Raw genomic sequence first — 22,632 nt, forward strand, 5'->3', positions numbered from 1 at the left:
GGCTTACTCTGATTTACCATTAGTTTTTGGGGTGAAGCACTGCATACTGCTGTTTATTTGCTGAATCATTCACCGTCGAAAGTTGTTCCTGTGACTCCCTATGAACTATGAGAAGGAAGGAAACCCACAATTAGACATCTTGTTGTTTGGGGCTGCAATCCACAGATAAGGGTGCCATCTCAACTTAGAACCAAACTGCAACCTAAGAGCCAACCAGGAATTTTTATAGGCTATTCTACTAGGTCTAATGGCTATCGGTTTTATAATTTTGAGAACAGGAAATTAGTGGAAAGTAGAGATGCTATTTTTCTTGATCAGAACACACCTCGCAGAGCAAAACGCACGAGGATGGAATTGTTAATTCCTGATCAAGATGTTAACATGGATAATGCTGAAACTGTTGCTTCTAATCAGGATCAAGCTGATTTGAATGCTGAAACTCCTACCACTAGTGAACCTAGAAGAAGTGGGAGGAATATTAATAAGCCTGCATATCTTGATGATTATTATGTGTTTTGGGGGGAAGTATATTCCAAAACACAACACTTTAAGGAAAAACCTAAATCTTTTAGGGAAGCTATGTCTAGTGCAGAGTCGAAACTTTGGATGGCTGCTATGCAGGAGAAAATCAAATCCATGGAAAAGAATAAAGTTTGGGAATTGGTGGATTTGCCAAACGATAGAAAGCCTATAGGATCAAAGTGGATTTTTAAAAGGAAGCTAAATGCATCTGGTTGTGTGGAAAAGTACAAAGCTAGGCTTGTTGCAAAAGGGTACACACAAAGGGAAGGAATCGACTTTGTGGAAACTTTTTCTCCTGTTGCAAAGTTTACTTCCATTCGTATATTGGTGCTTTAGCGGCTTACTTTGATCTGGAACTCCACCAAATGGATGTTAAGACTGCATTCTTGAATGGTAATTTGGAGGAAGAGATATATATGTCTCAACCTGATGGTTTTATTGGAACGGGAAATCAGGGAAAGGTGTGCAGGTTGAAACGGTCAATTTATGGCCTAAAACAAGCCTCATGTCAATGGAATATATTATTTGATCATGCTATCACATCATATGGGTTTTCAATGATGGAAGGAGACCATTGCATTTATTTTAAGATAGTAGGAGGAAATTATACTCTACTGTCACTTTATGTTGATGATATACTTATTGCTTCTAACAATAAGGAAATGCTAGTAGAAGTTAAGTCATGGTTATCTACTACTTTTGAAATGAAAGATATGGGAAGCGCTTCTTATGTACTAGGAGTGGAAATACTTAGAGATCGGAGGAAGGGAATTTTGGGCTTGTCTCAAAAGTCATATTTGAAAAGTGTACTCAAACGATTCTCTATGAAAACATGCAAACCTGCACTTGTACCTTTAGCAGCAGGGAACAAACTCAGCGAGGAATTATGTCCTGAAACTCCTGAGGAAAAGAAGAAAATGGAATCGGTTCCATATGCTTCTGCTTTGGGGTCCTTGATGTATGCCATGTTGTTTACACGTCCCGATTTATGCTATGCAGTAGGAATTTTAAGTAGATATCAAAAGAATTCTGGTGTTGCACATTGGAATCAAATGAAGCATGTTTTGAGATATGTTCGGGCTACTCTGGATTTTTGCCTGTGTTTTAATCAAGACAATCTACAGCTGCAGGGTTTTACTGATGCTGATTGGCAGGGTGATCTGGATAATCGAAAGTCCACTTCTGGGTATCTTTTCACATTAGCTGGTGGTGCAATCTCTTGGAGGAGCAAGAATCAAGATTCAGTGGCGTTGTCATCTATGGAGGCAGAATATATTGCTGCTTCTGAAGCTGTCAAGGAAGCTGTCTGGTTGGAGGAATTTCTTTCTACTCTAAAGGTTGTGGATAGTGTAAACAAGCCAATTACTATGTATTGCAATAATCAGGCGGCACTCAAGGTTACCAGGGATCCCAGGTTTCACAGCAAGAGTAAACACATTGAGGGAAGATATCATTATATTCATGATGTCATAAACAGATTAAAATTAGTTAGTCTTGAGTTTTTACCAAGTATTGATATGGTTGCCGATCCACTGACTAAGCCTCTTGGTCAGGAATTATTTAGCAAGCATGTCAATGCTACGGGTCTTCTTATATTTGAATAATTGTTTCGGACAAGTGGAAGATGTAGGAATTTGTGTCCATCAACTACATCCAAATATTACTTGTCATTATTCATATTACCTCATTGTGGAATGGTGCTTTGTATAAGGATGGAAATATTATTTATGATGGATGGAATTTCTTATTAGTTGAATTATTAGCTATAAGTGTACACATATTGATTTGATCAATATTGAAATACACTCTTGCTGGAGTATACACTTGAGCGCATGCTTAAGAAAACTGGTCAATTAATATTGGAATACATCTATACATGTATGTTATACTAAAAATATAACCCGGGTACAATATTAATTGGAAGGGAGCTAGATTAACGTTGAGATTACAGCCTTGATTATAATCTACATAATTAATCTAGTTGGCGCACAACTCACATGTGCGTGTCCTGGGACATCAAGAGTATCCGATTACAGATGAATTATATTGTGATTGTTAATTACACCTGGATTCTATTTGGAAACAAGTTTGTTTAAACTTGAAAGCTTATCTGTATGCAGATCAGAACTATGAAATTAGCAGTATAAATATGTCTCACCCTCTAGTCTTAAATTGCATTATGAGCGGCACCACCGATAAGACGGAGGAACAGAGGTCAGGCATAAACCTATTTTTTTCTTACAAAACTTACGACCTCAGACTTCCTCTACATGTCCTAACCACGCAATCTGTTTACATGCGGACACACATGTACGGAGTACTAGTACGTGTCTTGACATGGCGTGATGCATGGCACGGGATCGGGGAATCTTAATCGTATAATTCTCTCTAGCTTTCTAGCATGTTGAAAGTCAAACTGATCCGCCCACATCCTCCCACAGACCGACCTGATGGCCCTGAGGTCTGATCTCTGATGTGTCAGATTCTGCACAAGTGTATATCTGTTTATTTCTTTATTTGGCTTCTATTGCGGCATTTATGTTGTAGCTGTACAAAAAACTTGGCGGCCAAGTAGTCCTTCAGTACTCCCATTTTGGTGTTTTGCATTAGTTACACGTCTGTGTTTCAATCCGCATGCATATGCCATGGCGTTTTGCTTAGGTTCATCGAACTTGGACCGTTTCTGACCATTTGTCACCGGTAGCTAGCACACCCTGCACCGGCGAATGCATGTCCATCGGTCGCCAGCCAAGTTACTGCGACTACTACCTCCCAATCGACAATGAACGGCTTCACCAACAACGGGAAAATACATGCTTTCAAGAAAGAAATTAAAAAGATCGAGGAAAACTTGAACTCGTATCTCCACTTGAAAAGGTCCGGCATATACCAACACCGGCACCTTACACAGGCACACGTCCAGGTACAACAAAAAACCAATTTAGGTAGAGCACTCACTTCCGCTTTCCTTCCGTCGTTGTTAACCTAATCACGGGCTTATCTTAACTCTCGTGCCGCATATGAATCCGCTCGCCAGGGGACCCATCCCCCCCAAGTGTGACGTCACCGCCTACGGCGCCACTCGCCAGCGCTGGCACACATGCCGCCGTGGGGCCCACGGCGCAGCCAATGGCACCGGCTTCATGGCCACGTGTGAGTTGCGTGGCCCACCCGCTTCCGCATCGGCTCTGCCCGTGCCTGGATCTCTATCTCGTCGCGGTGGACCCGGTCTTCCTGAACCATGAGAATTTGATATGATCTCGCCACGGACTCTACAGTATCTATCTGGATATATATGCTGCTGCCACGGTCCTTATGGGACACGAGGTTTGCATGCACATGCTTCCATGCAACAATACAAGAAAAGAAGGAGAAGACTCGAGGCACAGGAAGCTTCCTAAGCCATTTGTCTACAGATGCATGAATCGATCCAACCTGGTATTCTTTTTTTTACGGAGAGGGAACAGGGTCAGGGACTCAGTTAATTTGGGCAGTACGTACGAAGATGGACGGATCGAGTTTATCCACTTACTCTTCACGGCCCAAGCTAATTGGCTCGCTAATCCATTCCTCCACCAGGTGTAAACTCTAGCTATAGCTAGGCGTGCAAGGACAAGAAACTGACGTGTTCGCGCTGGCATTCACGAAAGTTTATCCACTCGCTTTCAGACGTTCAGCTACAGTAGCGAAACCGCGTGTTAACTACTCGTACGCCACACACGTACGTTTCCGTCTGCAGGTGTTCAGGAGTATCATGCTACGTACGTACAGAAAGCGAAACGGAACCACTACCCGGAATTGACCGTATACAAAAAGATAGTATAGAGAAGGGGATTAGCAGAGTAATTGATTATTAGTAGAGTACAAGGACAAAGGGAAACCGAAATTAAGGACTGGAAAATACGGCGTGGACACGTAAACTACTCCGAAGGTGGAAGTGGTTACGGGGAGCCCGTCACGACAAAAAACTCGGCTCTCCCGTGGAGGGCCCCACCGCGCACGCACCGCCTATAAATCCTCGGCAGGTAGCTCCGCCCCCTCGGGTGCCAAACCCAAGCCTCCTCTCCCTGCCTGCGTGCGCCTCCTCCTTAATTTCGTTCCCCCGCGCGCTCCAGGCCAAATCACCAGGCGCCGCCGACGCGGGCTGCTGCTGCTGCTGATGGCGAAGGCGCGCAAGCCGACGGCGGCCGAGCGCTTCCTGGGGTTCCACAGCCGCCCGGGCTCCGCGGCCGTCGCGCCGTCCCCCGACGACCTGCCGGACCTGGCCGAGGCGGACGTCTGGTACTCGCCGTATTCCTCGGACTCGCACTCGCCAACAACCGCCACCGCGGCGGATCGGGCGGCGTCCAGGGGCGTGTCCCCGTCGGCGCCGCGTCGGATAGGCGGGCTGAGCCGGGCCTTCGCGGACGGGCGGCAGGTGGCGTCCTCGGCGCCCGTCGCGGTGCCGGCCTGGGCGAGCCGGTTCGCGGAGATGTCGCTGGAGGACCCGCCGGAGCCTGCCGCTCGCGAGAAGCAGCAGCAGCAGGAGGAGGAGGGGGGCGCCGACGACGACGGGTGGGTGCCGCCGCACGTGTACCTCGCCCGGCGCCAGGCCAGGGCGTCCGTGGTGGAGGGCGTCGGCCGGACGCTCAAGGGCCGCGATGCGTCGCGGGTGCGCGACGCCGTCTGGAGCCGAACCGGCTTCCCCGGCTGAGGCGCCCTCGGCTGAACCGGATTTCGATCGGAGCTGTTGAGAATTAATTAGGAAATTCGCTTGATTTTAATTTCTCTTTCCCCGATCCTTCTTTTGGTCCCAAATTTTGTAATATGGCTTGTTTTATTTTTTTGTCTACTGAGAAGCAAAAAAAATGTTTGCGAGAAGAAGACGAATGAAAATGTGTGGTGTGTATGTAGTACATTGGTTGAATTGTTGTTTGATTGTGAAGTTTGGTAGTAGTAAAGTACAGTGCGTACGTAGCCTCAACCGAAGATGGTTGGAGTCTGATATGATTCTTTTGTTAGTTTGATATGGCCTTACAAAAATTCAGAACAGGCCATGAGCGGTGTTGACATCTCGTGACTATTCTCTTTGGGTACGCTTTCAAATCATGCATGCATCTGAAAGAATCGTTTTGTTCTTTTCTTCTAGATCTTCTCTGAGTCGAAAGTACTGAAGATGGTTTCCTTTTCCCCCTGCTTTTAAAATCTTCAACTCGAAGAATTAACGGGTGTTTGTCCTCTAATTCAGTACAGCTCGCTGTGCATTAAAGAATCGAAGAAGGGGACGTGTTTTCCTCCATTGCTGGTTAAGTTATCTAAGCCGGGGCTTTGTACCCCCTTGTACTGTTGTACAAGTGAAACATACTGGCAGTACTTGCCATTTGCGCATGTGCATCTCAGCAATTATATATTGTGGTGACGGCCTGACGGGCATACAAGTGTGGGCACAAGTTTTTGTCACCAAGAATGTTGCCAGATAGAACTAGAGATTCCACTTGCTGGAATGAATTACGTCATTATTCTAAGCTGAAGTGGTATTTCTAACGTAGCAACGAACCTGGGAGGAACATTCCTTTGGGCGCATCCATGCTTCCTCGAAGGTGCTTCGAGGGTACTGCTTTTGTTTTGCTTTTATCCACAGTATATCCACAATACAAAGATAGAATATTACTGTCGTGTTATATATCCACTTGCTTTTATTTTTTTCTATATGTTTTTTTGAATCTAGCAAATTGAAGTCACTAGTTTCCGGTCGAGGGAGTAAAATAAGGCCCCCTTTGATTCATGGGATTTTTACAGGATTTTTGCAGGATTCTAATCCTATGGATTCTTTCCTTAGGAAGCCCTTTGATTTGCAGGATTCTAATCCTCAGTATTCTTTCCTATGGGATTCTCCTAGTCTATTTCACAGGATTTTTACCATGAAATCTGACCTCTCGGCAGAAATCCTGGCGCGAAGAAGCAAGCGCTCGCCTGCTCGCTTTGTTTAAACGGGTACTGCTTCGCTTCGTGTATCTTCTCGTGATAAGTTCTAGTAGAAAAAACGCATCTGTATTCAGGCCAACCAACTCCAAGCTCCAGTTGCTACACGGCCGCGCGGCCGGCCGGCTGATTCAGCGCTTCTCCTCGATATGTTCTTAATCCCCCGCAACAAGGTTTATTATAGGCAGAGGCTGCTCTAGGATCTAGATTCAAGGTTCTGCTATTAATAGATATCATTAGTTGTGCCCATAATACAAGCTAAAATTCTACGTGTATGCATGCAGATGGGTACGTGTTCATGAGTTCCTACGTTTTTCCTGTGCTGCTATCAAACAACTATTCGTGATGATTCCTATGTTATTCAATCCCAAAGGATTCAAGTGGACAGGACACAGAAATCCTGAGTTTTTACTATTCCTACGTTTTTCCTATCCTATGAATCAAAGGAGGCCTGATACGGGATGGGATCACAGCTTGCTGCACAACCTATTCCTCATGGCCCTACTGGTTCGAGTTCAAGGAGACGTAACAAATTCAGCCACCGCGCGCCAAAGGAGGAGGAGGGGGGCAGGAAACAGCGGGAGAAAGCAACAAGGACGTGCACGCTTTTGGCCGCGCCCGCGCGTGCGCCTCCGTCCTCCAGTGCTTTTCGGGAGGACGTTACTGTACCGAGGAGAGGGACGCGCGCGCTCGCCTTGGCCCGTTCCGCCCGGTGCGTGAACCTGCACGCTTGTCTGCTCCCTGGCAGCCTCGCTCGATTGCGCCAGGGCCCCGGGGACGCAAGCGTCGTCGTGCACACGCGTACCCCTTCCATTGCGCCCATCGGGATCGACCGATGTCCCTCCCTGAGTCCCTGGCTTCGCCGCCTGGCCTGGTCCTGGGCGGACTTGGCGGCTTTGGCGCTGGTCCAACAGACCAATTAACACTGCAACAGTGACTGGTTCTGGACTTCTGGTGCTTGTGCAATGGATGCAGGCATCTTGTGTTTTTTGTGGCGTTGCTGCTTACGGCCGCTAGCTAGCTTGGGGAGAAGAAAAGTTGCTGGTGCGCGCGCGTGTGTTGGGTGGGGACCTAATTAATCGAGAGGCCGGGCGATACCTGCGTTTGGGTCAAGTCGTTGTTTTTTCGTACTAACCTCGTAGAGATTGTGATTAAACTTTCTTGCGAGGTTTACCATACAGATACAATATTCAGTTGGTTAGCGCGTAACATGACGAGATCCCTCGCACCACATGCACCAAACACGCCAGACTCAAGTTTGTCGAACCTTTCCGTGGCCTTCGCCCTTCTGAGATGAATACAGCCACGGTTCTCATGTATGAGTCCGTTGCTCCAGACCCCCACGCACAAGTACGTACGTTGGCGATCTGTTCAGACAGCGGCGTGCGCGCAAACACAACTGGCGCCCGTGACGCGATCACGTGAACACTTGCGCTCGCGAACATAAATATGACACAGTTTCTCGCCACTAATTAAACGTGATCGGCATTTGTTTCAGGCAAATCATTCTGATCACCCGACCCTCGATCGATGATTTATCTCGGCTGCTTCACGTGTCGTCCGCACCATGGTTTTCACTTTCAATGAAATCAAAATTTTCAGTGGTGGGTATACCGAAAAAATTTCTTTTTCAGTCAAAATATTTCAGTAATACATACAAGTTCAAATTAATTTCAATTACTTTAGTTAAATTATCTCAATTTGGTTGGATTTTAGTCAATCTCATGTGAGAATTTCAGTCATTTGGCTAGCTGAAATAAAAACCGAAATTACTGAAATTAACTGAATTCAGTGATTACGGCTGTGGCCGGAAATATTTCTGAAACCGAAATTGAATGGTGCGCACAGGGCCAGAAGGAAAAGCCACACGGTCACACGTCTCTGCTTCTCTCGATCTCGACCTTCCATTCACTGCATATGCATTCTCCGACGAGCGACTCACATCCAACGGTAGCTAGACGAAATTCCAGGTCTTAAATTGATATCTTGGTCTTCTTTGAAGAACGACGGGCTGTAAACTTGTGGGTTGCCCGCAGCTGTATCCCTGATGGCTTGCTAAGGTATTTGGAGAAGACTGCTGGAAGCAGGGGCACGTCAGAAAAGCTCCTTTTGCGTTCTTCCAAATAAATATCAGGAATATAGCTGAGGTTTTCATTGACATATCGAGTACACGACCGCAGCATTTCATGCTTCATGTCAACAATGATCATCCACGCGTTACCAGCAAATTCCGCCTCCCTTAACAGATAGCACAGGGAGTCCGGGTCATCCGGGCTGAAGATTGGAAACTCTGGAAGATGCTCAGGTATACCTTGATCTTGGTAACTGCAGTGCGCCCAAAGACAATCCAGGTTGATCACACGATGCACCTCCCACTTGAAGTCCTCGTCATCCATCGTATATATTCAAAGTCCAAAGAGTAAATTTCAGAGAACCACACTTTTCGAGGCAGTCGTATCGCTGAACCACACTTACTACAAAACCGTCCGCAAAACCACATTTTGAGGCAGTTTGTTTCAAGTAGCCCGAAACTGAGTGGTTTGGCGGTTTTGCGTGTTTCCTTACAGGTGGGTCCCACATGTCAGATGCCATGTCGGCATCAACCCGACCTGACCGAACCCGTTAACCTGCGACTAAACCCCCTCGGCACCCTTCTCCTTCCTACGGTCGCAGTTTTCCCCATTTGTAATGAATCACGGGGCATCCGACATGTGGGCCCCACCTGTAAGGAATCACGTGAAACCACCAAACCACCCAGTTTCGGGCTACTTGAGACAAACTGGCTCAAAATGTGTGGTTTTGTGGACGGTTTTGCAATAAGTGTGGTTCAGCGATACGACTGCCCCAAAAACTGTGATTCTGTGAAATTTACTCAAGTCCAAATGGTGATCTTCGAACCAAGTTTTGGGCGAGGCCGCGGCTTACCCTCACTTCGGTCGATGCTTCCATGCCAGTCATCGTCATCGTCGTCCATGGAGCCGCTCTCATACCACTCATCTTTATCGTCCATGCAAACGCTCTGATGCCAGTCATTGTCAATATGGACGAAGCGCATCATGCCTCGGCTGAGGGACACACTACGGAATCTGTCCGAGAAGCACTTTGAGACCTGCACTTCATCTGCATACTGTTTTCCAGGGTAAGGCACGAAGTGGAGCCCCGGGTCGCTTATCTCGGATGAGAAGTTGCATAGCAGGACGCACAGGAAACGGCCGTCAAAAGGGAGCACATCGTCGTCGGGTGTGCAGAGGATGGGGAACTGCCTGTTGCTCAGGCCCTGCGGCTGCGGGACAGTCTTCTTGACGACTTGCCTATTTCTTGTCTTGGAGGAGTAGACGGGGAATTTGGCAATCACGGGATCACTGCCGCCGTCGTCGTCGTCATTGCCCTTTCTTGACGTGGAGATGAGGTCGGCCATGAGGTAGTGGCCGTCGGCGAGCCCCAGGATGCCTATGCCTCGGGCACTTCTAGTGCGGGAAGGGAGCTGCAGCACCGATGGGGAAGGACCGGCCTCGTAGATGAACAGATCATCCGAGGCGTACTTGCTGGGGGAGATCGGGGCGATGGCGATGCTGAGGAGGAGGAGGTTCCCATCGACTGATAGGACGAAGGGATAGGCGGGCAACGGCAACTTCCAGTGGAGATCGAGGTAGGAGACTTTCGGCGGAGCCGCGAGGGTGAAGGAGATGTATCCGGAGAGGCGGCGGGCGGTGCTGAATTTAAGGGCGGTGGTGTCGTTCTTCACGGCCTCACAAGCGGCGGCACGGTCGTCATGGCAGATCGTGCGGCCGATGCGATCCAGCATCACACAGTCAGGAAAGACGGCGGTCGGAGGCTCTGGCACGCCTGTGTGGGACAGGGTGTAGCCCATGGCGGTATTCGTCTTCTCGATCGATGGGGGGGGGGGGGGGTCGGGACCGGGAAGAAAGCATCCGCCGCCACTCTAATTAACCCTAGCCCTATGGCGTGGAGAGTTTTTTTTTTTTGGTTCAGAATTGATGGGGAGGGATGAAGGGGCAGGTCTCTCCATGGCCCATGGGGCATTATGTATGCTTAGCTAGATACGGCACAAAAATGCTTAGCATTGTCCAGGAGAGAAAAAAAGATGCTCCAGCGAGCTAGCTAAACCGGTGAAGTCAGTTGCTCCAACGATTCGATGTTGCTTATGATATGCCGATGTGCTACGAATGCATATGTAGTTTGCGTATAGGAGGGTGTTATATTGTAACGTTTCAAGGTGTGTTTGCATTGCGAGGCGTTGTTTTGATGTTGCAAATGTTTTTTTTCTCATTGTTGCGTACGTTGTGTCTAAATATAGCGTGCACTGGTTTTCTATGCCGCGACTCATTTTTTGATGTTATGTCGCAATGAAATAATGATGTGTTGCGTGCGTATAATGTACTACTCCATGCGTATGTGTAAAATGTTACAAAGTTTTTTTAAATCTATTTTGAGGGACCAATGCCGAAAGGATGTTGCATACTTGCAGATACTAGTAAAATGTCACATGCGGAAGTTTGATGCAACAGTTGGACCATTGATATTTGGCTTTTTAAGTAGATCTTATGGTAGTGAAGGCAACCGATCAGGTGAAAATATCAATCGACAGACGCCTATTGCTCACCATTGTTTCATGGTTTGTTTGATCTCAATTAGACTTAATGTTCCACGTGTCGCACTGCACAATTCACACAAACATGTGGTCCGTGAGGCTTCAACTATCATATTCCCTCCGATCCATATTGATTGTCGAAATATTACATGTATGTAGACGCTTTTTAGGCATATATACATGAATACATCCATATATGGGTAAATTTGAGTCAATTAATATGGATCGGAGGGAATAGTAAATATTCGATTGTTCAAAGAAAAAAAAAATGATAGTCCATCAATTCTAATGCAAAAAGAAATCAATTCTAAATTTAAATAAAAGAAACCATCAATTCTTTCACATTGCAAATTTGACAATTTTCAAAAGTTAAGGGTCCAAGACAAGTGTAATGTTGTACTCCCTCCGATCCATATTACTTGTCGAAATACTACATGTATTTAGATGCTTTTTGTGCATAGATACATCCATATTGGGCAAATTTGGGACAATTAGTTTGGATAGGAGGGAGTAGTTAAGAAACCAAATCTAGAGTCTCGGACAATGGTTGATGGACTAAAATGGTCTTTGTTTAGAGTGTCCTTTTCTTTCTTTGATCAGGGTATATGGTGGCCGGCAAGGGGCAGGGCACTAGCAAATCGTTGGTGAATTAATCGGTTATATTTAGTACACAAATGGATATTTGATAATGATATCATGGTTTATTCGGGCCCTCCTTCCAATCAGACGATTCCTGTGCCGATTCATTGATATATAACTGGATAATGGATGACGATCTCATGAGCATATAGAGGGAATATTCCGTCTCATTGCAACGGTAGTGTTTGTGTAGGTATGCCTCCGCTTTTCCCATCTCTCTCCTAGCTACCTTTCCCGCTCATTAGGCAACTGAAACAAACTCGATATGGCTAGTGGAGGCAAAGCACAATGCATGTTAGCTAGCAAGCAAATCTGTCCCTTTTTTTGACTAATTTGGAGTGCTCGATCACTCGAGTCATCTTTGTCTCCTTTGGGGCATATCCCTCCCTTTCACCATCCTATGTACTAGAGGAATATGGATTCACCAGCTGTACATGTTTTTGACAACAGATCCACTAGTAGTATTCTCTTCGTTTCGTAAAGATTGACGTGACTTTGAACTAGTTCTAGTTCAAAACCGTGCCAATTTTTTTGGAACGGAGGAAGTACATAGCATGAAAAAGGGCTACCGCATGGAAAGCTACTATGTCATGGATGTCAAACGGATGCATGGTCTGGTTGATGGATTCATCGATCAAGATTTTATATTCTGGTCTCGCGAGATGTTGTCATCCATTTAGGAGCTAGCAACTAGCAAGTGAAGATATATACGTCTCTATTAAAAGTGTGAGATGGACACGATGGTTCGATGTGTAAAGGGAGATCACACCGGACGGATCTTTAAAAGTGAGCGGGATATATGCGGCCGGTATATATCTGGATCCTCTGGTTTTGGGGTAGAATTAAACCGTTTTAGGCATTTTTTGTATCTTCTATTTCGCTAGCTGATTTTTGTGTCAACCTTGTGTGATGCATAAACTGTATTATTGTGGCATTGAACTTCGTAATAAAATGGCTATGTGCATCGATGGATGCGGAGGCCGGGGGTTTCCCCTTTTCGAAAAAAATATTCGTACGACCGTAGATGAGGTAATATGAAACAAGCAACCTCGCTCTGGGCACTGGACCATGTGGGTGTTCAGAAGAGAGGTTCTAGCTCAAGCCGTGAAAACCGTTAGCTGCCTGAATATTGAAGTTAACAAAACAAAAGAACTAATTAATGCCTGCAAATTGCAGTTCCGAACCCGTTTTTTTTAAAACCCCTCCTGCACCACATGCACATCCATATATACAATTTTAAGATTTGGATGTGAAATGACACTATTGCAGCAACCTACGGAATGGACCCCTCATTTGAAACCATCCTGCAAAGTCACTACGGGTGAGTTCAGATTTAGGGCTAAAAATAGAGTAAAATCTTTCTGTTTGTTCCGTGGAAAAAGAGAAGCAAAGAGAAAATATGAAAATGGAATCGTGGTTTTGCGAAATGGAAATGAAAATGGAATTTTACTTGCAAAAACAGAAATGGAAATTCTCGTTTATCTTACCATGTAGTTCAGTCTAGTTTGGCCAAATTTAAGCCCATCTACATCAATCCCTCGGTAAATATAAATATGTAATACCTCTCATGAAGGTCCTTCATGACACCTCACGATCTCACACCCCCGTGCCTCTACGACACTGCCAACTCCCTTCTCCATGATGCCGGGGCTCCAACTGCTGACCAGCGTGCGTCTCATTTTGCTTGCATGTCAATCTCATGTTGCCACACGACGCCCCAAATGTGGAGCCAGTCAAACTGCCGGCAAAACTGACCTAAGCTGGCAGTTAGCCTGCCGGTAAAAGTTCTTTGTCGGCAGATGAGCCGGCCTGCTATATTGTTCATGACAAAACTTTGTAGGCATGTATACTTTACTTTTGCAATTTTCTTTCCCCCCCCCCCCCCGGACAAGGCTTCGGTGAAGTACTTCACCTGACTTTGGGTGGCCGACATGTGGGCCAACGTGGTGTGGGGCCCATACGTCAGCCTCTCAAAGTCATGTGAAGTAACTTTACCGAATCCTTCTCCCCCCACCCCCCGGTTTTTTGTGTTTCAACAAATATTCATTTTCGTTTCATGTCGTAGGTAGGAAAATGAATTCGTTTCTAGGTTTCCATATACGATTTTTGCTTCTGTTAAAAAAAATCACTTAATTTCGTCCATTCTCGCTCCATTTTCAACCCTATTCAGATTTCAGATTTCCGTGGGTACACGAAAGCGCCATGCGTCCATGCCTGCCGGTAAGCTTATGCTTAAAAATTGTTATGATCTCTCTAAACTGAAGCTCATGCTTCCCAAGGAAACGCGATATATGCAGAAGACGAAGTTTGAATTTCTACAAGAGTAGGATTAGCACAGAAATTCTTCAGTCACACACGTCTCCAGCAACTCCTAGTAGGATTAGGAATGTATGTGTTGACTTACTCAACAAGAAGAAATAAGAGCAGAAGCGGTTGGAACTAAGAATGTAGGCCAACTGGTATTTGTTGGGAGAGGAGCTAGCGTCCAAATCATTCGATCACTCCCACGTGCATTTTTTTTCCTAGCAATGACTTGCTAGACAAATTAACAACCTTGACTTCACGACAAAGAAGTCGTCGATCTACTATCTGTATTATATTGTCGCACACGCTACCTTGGAGTCTACTTTTCTTTTCTTTCAAACAACTAGACCACAAATTGCAACAAGTCAACTAGGAAACCGAGTGAATTTATCTAGTAGAAAATAATGCATACACTAGTTATTTTACAATAAGATTTGGCTCCCCCGGCCATACCTGAGTATTCAAAGACTGAAATCTAAGACTTGACAGTCTAAAAAAAAATAGATGAGGAAAATAAATTTCATATGCGGTAATACTATTATTTTTCAAAGCATGTTGCCAAAAAAATAAAAAAATATGTTCTGAAAAAAATAAAATTTAGAACTCTTGATTACTAATCTTTTTAATCCGAAACATGTCATTTTTTAGCCTTTGATATGGGACCTTTGGTTAAATTTTCATAATCTTCTCCAAAATATCATTTGAAGTGCGATTATACAGTTGCGTCAGGAAAACAAACTAGCCAGGTTAAGAAACCCTTTTGGTCTTTTTGAGGCTTCTCCTAGTCATATCCGCACTGCTTCTCGCGGCTTCTTCTTCTAAGGAGGGCATCACAGGCAAAGCTCCAGCCTCCGTCCCTCCTCACGAAACTGCAAGAAGATGGCATCACAGAGTGGGGCGATTGCTTTAACCGGGACAGTAAATGTTGTTAAGGTGTTGACATTATCTTGAGAGGGATTAAGATGTCGACATTAACAACCCATATAAGATGGCGACGTTTTCTCTGATAGTACTACAAAGACGGCAGGGCAAAGTGTTTTGACCATAACCCCAAAGAAATTACCATTAACTGACATTCGTGGTATATATGGTGCCATTTGATCACCACTTGGACTACCTTCCTGCTTTTACTGAGAACGACGCCTTTACGAAATGCTCATTCAGACCTCTATTCCAACTTCTCTTCGTCGACACGGATTTAGCTAGAGAACGGATAAAGCCTCACGAGCGTTAATTCCGATAGCATTGAGGTGGTGAATAAAATGACGAGCGATACATGGTCTTCTTCGCCGGCAGCAGCCATCTATATTGATTGCATAGAAATTCTAAAAGGATTCGGGAAAGTCATCATTGACCACTGTCCGAGATAAGCAAATCAAGTTGCTCATGAATTAGCTAGAGTCGGCTGCAGCCATCTATATTGATTGCATGGAGATTCTAAAAGGATTCGGGAAGTCATCACTGAGCACTATCCGGGAGAAGCCAATCAAGTTGCTCATGAGCTAGCTAGAGTTGATCTACCGAATGTTTCGTTGGATGACTATAAGTTTTGTTTACCTTTGCTTATCGCGAGTCTTTTTTTTTATTCGTCATAAAGCTATCAAGTATCCACGATGGCATTCCTTCACACAAAAAAAGGCTTTCAGGGTGAACGTCTGAAAGATTAAGAAATGTGACTAGCCTGATCTGGATAAGATCCGTGTAGACTTTTTGCACAACCGGGATGAAGACAGAAAGGAACTGACACTTTAATTGATAAGGTGATTGAGTGACTTAAACTTGATGCCTTGGTTCCGTTAAGCTTAGATTCATGCCTTCCAGATAGCACCCAGAAGTGATGGTTTGTAAGCTACTGATGCTACGATGACATGATGCTCTCTCTGAATATGCATAACCCGAAGCAACAACCCAGAGTCTGGATAACCAAGGTTTATTGCATGCAGTTCAAGACCTTAACCGGTATTACAAGGTCACAGTAACATGTGGTGCAGTACAGAACGGTGGCCAGCTGCAATGGCGTCGAATGCTTATTGAGATTTCGTTGGGTTGGCCACTAAAGAGCAGCAATGCACTCGATCTCGACCCTGGCGTTCAGGGGCAGAGCCGCGACTTGGTAAGTTGAGCGTGCTGGTGCAGGAGCTGGAAAATCTGCAGCAGAGAAAAGGTAAAACCTTCAGAAACAAACTAAAGAAATACCAATGTCAGAATTCCAATGCCATCACACAGAATAGAATATAGCAGGAAGTATCAAACTTACATTTTGCATAAATCTCATTCACTTTCTTGAAATCCTGTAGATCAGCCAACCTGCAGGTAGATCAATGAAATTACTCTCCGATATCATAATACCATCGAGCAAACAAAAATTGCATGTAAAATCATGCCCATACATACATGATTGTTGTTTTGACAACTGAAGAGTAGCTAGCACCGCTTGCTTTCAATATTTCGCCCATGTTCTTCATAACCTGTTAGGGAAGACGAACAACACAAATATGCACTCAGAGAAGAGCATATATGTAAAATCATGCAAGAAAAGAAGGGTTGTTTTTATGTGCCAGGTACAGATTTGCCACCACACATGTTCTGCACATACTAATCATATAGCGGTGACCAAATATGTCAACCCTTTCCACAGGGATCTCAATAAGGCATAATAGAATAATATGTTCGATGCACCACAAAGAAATTCAATTTCAGATTCAATACAACATATGGGCAAGGCTTAAAAACATGCATGACTAACCAGACGGCGGGCACTGTGAGCAACTCAGAAACTACAGTGTACATGTTAATATTTGGCACACTGCAGTTCGATTCAAATTTTAAAACACTCTGGGGAGTTCAAAAAACATAAGCAACATTCAGGAACGCCACAACATTCACCTGCTCAGTTTGCTCCTCAACGGTTTCAGAGACAAACTTCCCTGTCTGAAACAAAAGGCACTCCAGATAAGTTATACTGGCACTGGTAACTAATAAAGCTGCAGATTAAATGCATGATGTGGAGATGTGAGAACAAAAGCAGAAAAACAAGCAAATGCTTGAGCAGCAAACCTCAGGATTTAGGCCAAGAACCCCAGAGACAAACACAAGATTGTTTGCTTTGATGGCCTGAGAATAGGGGCCTAACGCTGCTGGTGCTTTCTCTGTCTGAACAGCCTCTTTAACTAATTAAAGTATATGAAAATCATCATTGAACTGTAACATCACGTTTTAAATTTAAAAGTCTAAACCTTCCGTAAAAAAACATGCGATTGCGAGGGTATACAAAACTGCAATAGATTGGGGGCAAACAACACTCTCCTGCTCTGCATATTGGTTGAATGAGTATGCAAGAACAACTGGTGAACAAACTTAGTTCACTTGGGGATTATCTGTTGATCCTTAGGCCCATCTTTGCACTTCACCTCACTTCTAAAATTAATCATGTCTGAAGAGCTGTGCAGTTTGGCAGCAACCATGTAGCCTACAGTTAAAGTACTCCCTCCGATCCCCTACAGTTAAAGTACTCCCTATACTAAATCCAAGACACTTATTATGGATCGGAGGGAGCACTTGTATAAGGTTGTGGTGTTTGAGGTCAGAGTTTGAAGCTACGTGTCCTTTCTTTCAAAAATGAAGCGTAGTTCCCCATACTCATTTTATTTTATTTTTTGTTGCTTTGCTGTTAATCTTCACCGGATAACAGTCTTCTTGGCAGTAGGACTTCCATTTTTTTTCTCTTTTGGAAAGAAGAGTTTGTTTACACTTTTTTGTCATTGGTGTGGTCAGACGCACATCCAATGCAGCTAATCAGCAGCCAAAGATTGTGGTTAACGATGACTAGGCTTGCACTTCCATTGCATTTTTAATATCTTTATCGCTTTTTTATGAGAACAGAGATTGAAGTCACCTCGGACACACAGCAGAATTTTCTTTTGACATGTATCTAGACGCTTATTCGTAGGATATACCATGACTGCATTTTTTTTCTATCTCTATCCCCATAAAATTGTTCGTCTGTACAGTTACCCTACAATTTTTGGTTGTCCAATGAAATAGAGCAGCCTGTTCAAGTAAGTGGGGATAAGCAGGGGAACGAGGAGCGTACCGGCGGCGGAGGTGGAGAGGGCCGCGGCGACGGGGCCGAAACGGCGGAGCCTGGAGAAGGACACGGAGGCGGCGGCGGCTGCTGAGAGGGGCAGGCGGATCTCGGCTGTCGGCGAGGCGGCGAACCTGGAGACGGCTGCGGCGGCGCTCCAAGCCATGGCTAAAACCCTACTCTACCAACCGCAGGAGCACGCACGGGCGAGACGAAGGATTGGGGAGAGGATGACTGGGAGCTCCTTCGTGTTTTCCGTTGGATTGGAGTGAGTTTTGTCGTCAAACCTTTCCGGTACCGTGATAGGGTGATTTGACGTCATCAACCGTCGAGATTAAACCTTTTTTTAGAGGACCGTCGAGATTAACCTGGGCAGCCTGTCATTAACCGGGTCGTTCTCCCAAGTCCAACATCTTCGCTCGGCCCAAATAGCAGCGCCTACTTCCTCTCTAAACAATAAAATCATCGGCCCAACAGAGGTAGCCCAGGAGCGCCTTAATCACGATTCACTATTTTTTTTTAGAATGGCGAAAATCATCCTGTCACGAGGCTGATCTATCTGCCTGACTCCCTCCCCGGCAAGTTCTCCTTCCCTTGCGCCGAAATTTTCGTTGAAGTTAAGTCCAGTTTTTTTAAGGATCCTTTGTTTTTTCTCTGAAATTTCTACTATCATCCTTCACAGCAGCAAAAATCCACTGGAATTGCTGCAAAACTTCTTCACACAATGTGCATTTGGATTTCTCCCTCCATAAAACTTTTTTTTTGAAGTAAGCCTCCATAAAACTTACTCCGTATTGCCTCGCAAAAAAAAACTCCGTATTTGTTTGGAGCAGAGGAAGTCGAACTTCCTTTTTTTTTTTTGAGCTTAGAGGAAGTCGAACTTGGGTAACCAAAATTTACAACAGTCGAGTCCCCAACGTTCCGACATGCGTGGTATCCTGAAGCGAAACGGCACGGGAGTGAAGTAACGTGACATCCATTTTGCACTAGCTCTAATCGTCGCCGACGCGGAGCATCGATGAGATCGCTAGCGGATGCGCACGACGACGCAGGCGATGTCGTCCTTGCTGCCCCTGCGTACCGCCTCGTGGACGAGCCTGACCGCCGCCTTCCGGGCGTCCCGGGTGGCCCTGGCCGCGTCCACCGCCTCCTGGTTGGACATCACCTTCCAGAGCCCGTCGCTGGCGATCACGACGAGCTCGGCGTCGTCGCCCACGTCCTCGATGGCCACGTCCGGGTCGGAGCTGATGTGCTCCTTGAGCTTCCGGTCCCCGAACGCCCGCGCCATCGCCAGCTGCGCGTCCACCCGCGGCACGTCCCCTTTGATAAATCATCCATCAGCTCATCCATGGAATGAATGATCCCAAGGTTTGCAATGTAAAGTTGTTCTCTTTTTTGCAGTACGTAACGTACCGTGGATCTCGGTGACGCAGCCTCCCCTGCTCTCGATGGCGCGGCGCTCCCGGAGCGGCTCGTGGTCCACGGAGAGCTGCCTGGCCCTGCCGGCCTCGCACACCACGGCGCGGGAGTCCCCCACGTTCGCCACCACCATCGTCTCGCCGTTGAGCAGGATCACGGTCACCGCCGTCGACCCGCCGCGGCCCGGCCTGTCGTCGTCGGCGCCGTCCTTCTTCTTCTTCTTCTTCTTCTTGAGCACCTTCCGGTCGGTGCGGTGGTACGCGCGGCGAATGGCGGCCATGGTGTCGTCCCAGAAGTCCGGCTCGGCGAGGATGTTGTCGAAGAGGTGGTCACGGAGGTAGGCGGCGACGTCGGCGCCCGAGTGGCCGTCGAAGACGCCGAAGAGGCCCACCTCGTTGCCGTCCTCCAGGCGCCGGAACTCGGCGACGTGGCGGTCCTCCATGCCGTGCGGCATCTTGCCCTCCACCAGGTGGTAGCCGTACGTCACCTTCAGGCCCGCCGCCGACGTCGCCTTCTTGCTCTTGCCTCTCCCCGTCGCGCGCACCGCCTCCTGCTCATGCTCGGCGGCACGATGGCGGTCGTCCTCCTGGTCTCCAACCTAAAAAATAAGAACACAGGAATGATGAACCTGAACGCGCCATCAATCAGCACCACACAAATTTATTTGTCATTTATGCACGCAAGCATTTGACCAAGAACTGTGTCATGTCAGGCAAGAGCTGACACGAGATGGAAGGAACCAGAACCTCGTGTTGCTGTAGAGAGGCCATGTTGCTGACAAGAAGAAAGAGGTCGATCGATTGAACTCTAGTCCTTCGGTGGTGCACAACTGCACACCACCGTCGTTTTAAGGCTCTTGTTGGTAAAGCGGCGAGGGGTTTCTTTCTGCGTTGTCCTGGCAGGCGCACCTTCGCGGGGCGCCGGCCGGGCTCGTGGCGGCAGGTCGTCAGCGCAGCTGGCGAGCAGCTAGCTTGTATTGCACCGCTTTGGGTGCGGCGGCTCCTTTATCGATCGATATGTCGGCTCAGCTCACCGCTTATGCACGTGGAGGCCACCCAGGAAAAACTAACAACATCTGGGTCTGAACTGAAACGCCCCTGCTTTCTCCTGTGGTAGACTAGCGTCTCCAACTGCTATAGACTAGAGTTTCCACGATCCCCACTTTTGCTCTCTGCAGTTACTGTTACTGTAATATGTACTGTAGCCCGTCAGCATTTGTCAAGCAATAGTACTACAATTTTTTGCACTTTCCTTCAGTTATCATCCTGATTCAGCACTTCATTCGAATCTAGGCATCTACGGTCCACTGTCAGATGTGGTCCGGCGATTTTTCTTGCCCCATTCATCACAGCCAAGGAAAGACGAAATTCGAAATTTTGGTAATCTCGGACCCTGGTAGACCTCGAAATTTTAGCCTTGAGTAAAAAAAACAAAGCTAACATTTCGATTTCACTACAATTTAAACCCGGCATAAAATAGCTTATGCAAACATGCTGATCCTAATATCCAGTATGTTGTTTTCATTTTTTCGAACTGAGCAATTAACGTGTGTATTTATGCTGGACAAATTTATGTTCTGCTGTAATCTACATAAATTTGGGTGAAATTTCAAAATCCAAAATACTTTGCACACAACCTTCATGTTATTAAAAACTCCATCACCATAGTATAAACCTCAAGATTTACATCAGAAATAAAAAATAAGCTAGAACAGATCATCTTTCCTCTAGCTTACAGAAACAAAACCATGCACTTGTAAAAAGTAAAATCAGCATTTAAATGCGTCAAATTGAACTGCTAGAACGTCTTATAAATCAATACAGAGGGAATGTAAGATAGCCAGAAATCAATTATTGGGGCTAGCTAGGACCAGAGAGAATTAACAGGATAAATTAGTAAAATTATACAAACGATACATGAAACGAGGGAGAAAAGTCCCAAAAAGAAATTGAAGACTTAAGGAATACCTGGGAGTAGGCAAGAACTGCAAGCGCACTTCAGCAAGAGAGAAATGGGAAATTGCAAGTATGTTTCATAGAGAATGTGTAGATCACAGATTTCCATTTAAGTTCCAAGTTTCCTCCACGAGAGATGAACGTGAATGAAGAATGCCTTGCCCAATGTAACAAACTGAACTCTTGCTTACTGTCTGATTACATGGTTGCATATTAATGAATATAAACATATTTTAAGAATCATAGGGATGATATTCCCACTAACAGCCCGTCAAAAAATATTCCCACTAACAAGACCAAGACTACACTCAATCAAAACCTGTTATGTCCATTGGTTGATGTTAGTGGCAACTCCTATACTCATATAAATTTGTCAAAACATATTTGTGTTTTCTCTTTTCTTGCACTATACTTTTGGCCGGTTGGTTTCAAAATAGTGTTCTTATGTCCTTTTTCTCCCAAGAAAAACACCAGTTTTGTAGGAGAAGAAATGAAGATACCTAATACTTTCTGTTCACCATAAAATTGCTTGTCACCCTTAAACAGAGCGCATTTGAGTTTCAATTGAGCCCAACACTGTAACAAAAGAAATCATCTTCTGGGTGTGATAGACTGAAACTTTTGTGTCTTCTAACCCAATATGAGTATGATACAGTAATATGATTATACTCCTTGGTGCTCACATGTCCATCCCCATGTCCCTGAAACTTTTGTGACATTTTGATAAAGTGGAGTATAAGTTTTCCAAGTTTAGTTGACCATCCTGGCTTTACAAACACGGCACACACGATACAAGACCAATTAAGACCCCATGCTCCAACCTCTGAGACTCTGCCTACGGTGATCACTATTGACCACCAGTCTGTGGAGGTGCTGGGAGCATGCCGATGGAGCGGATCCATGGTGCCCAAAGGAGCATCCAGTCATCAGGTGTTGGTATTGTCTCCCTGTCCTGATGGAAGAGAAAGTGGGTACTAAGTTGTGCATGGTGACACAACCATCTGTGCCCACCATTGAGCTAACTAGGGATTCCCGCAAACATAACTAATATCATTATAGCAAGGTCCTAATATGGTGAAAGTGATAACAAACAAATATTTGCTGGAAGTTGCACCAGAGTGGCGTTCCAACCAAAC

General features: G+C 45.7%; 3 protein-coding genes across 3 annotated transcripts; 1 reads left to right on the forward strand and 2 right to left on the reverse strand.

Annotated features, from left to right (window-relative positions):
* The first annotated feature begins 4,569 nt into the window (after window positions 1-4,569).
* On the forward strand, window positions 4,570-5,573 carry LOC100822827. The gene has a single exon (XM_003562976.4). The coding sequence runs from the start codon at window positions 4,682-4,684 to the stop codon at window positions 5,213-5,215; it is 534 nt and encodes a 177-aa protein (XP_003563024.1). The 5' UTR covers window positions 4,570-4,681; the 3' UTR covers window positions 5,216-5,573.
* A 10,197-nt stretch (window positions 5,574-15,770) lies between these two features.
* LOC100823741 (reactive Intermediate Deaminase A, chloroplastic) lies at window positions 15,771-18,395 on the reverse strand. Its single transcript, XM_010239430.3, has 6 exons — window positions 18,132-18,395; window positions 17,096-17,208; window positions 16,925-16,969; window positions 16,433-16,506; window positions 16,296-16,345; window positions 15,771-16,186 (listed from the first exon to the last, which is right to left on the reverse strand). Exons 1-6 carry the CDS (start codon window positions 18,286-18,288, stop codon window positions 16,092-16,094), a joined length of 534 nt encoding a protein of 177 aa, XP_010237732.1. The 5' UTR covers window positions 18,289-18,395; the 3' UTR covers window positions 15,771-16,091.
* Window positions 18,396-18,722: 327 nt separating this feature from the next.
* On the reverse strand, window positions 18,723-22,556 carry LOC100836596 (probable protein phosphatase 2C 58). The gene is made up of 3 exons (XM_010239432.3): window positions 20,288-22,556; window positions 19,536-20,139; window positions 18,723-19,442 (listed from the first exon to the last, which is right to left on the reverse strand). Exons 1-3 carry the CDS (start codon window positions 20,309-20,311, stop codon window positions 19,150-19,152), a joined length of 921 nt encoding a protein of 306 aa, XP_010237734.1. The 5' UTR covers window positions 20,312-22,556; the 3' UTR covers window positions 18,723-19,149.
* Between the last annotated feature and the right edge of the window lie 76 nt (window positions 22,557-22,632).

The sequence above is a fragment of the Brachypodium distachyon genome, chromosome 1 (genome assembly GCF_000005505.3).
Source record: "Brachypodium distachyon strain Bd21 chromosome 1, Brachypodium_distachyon_v3.0, whole genome shotgun sequence".
Lineage (NCBI taxonomy): Eukaryota > Viridiplantae > Streptophyta > Magnoliopsida > Poales > Poaceae > Brachypodium > Brachypodium distachyon.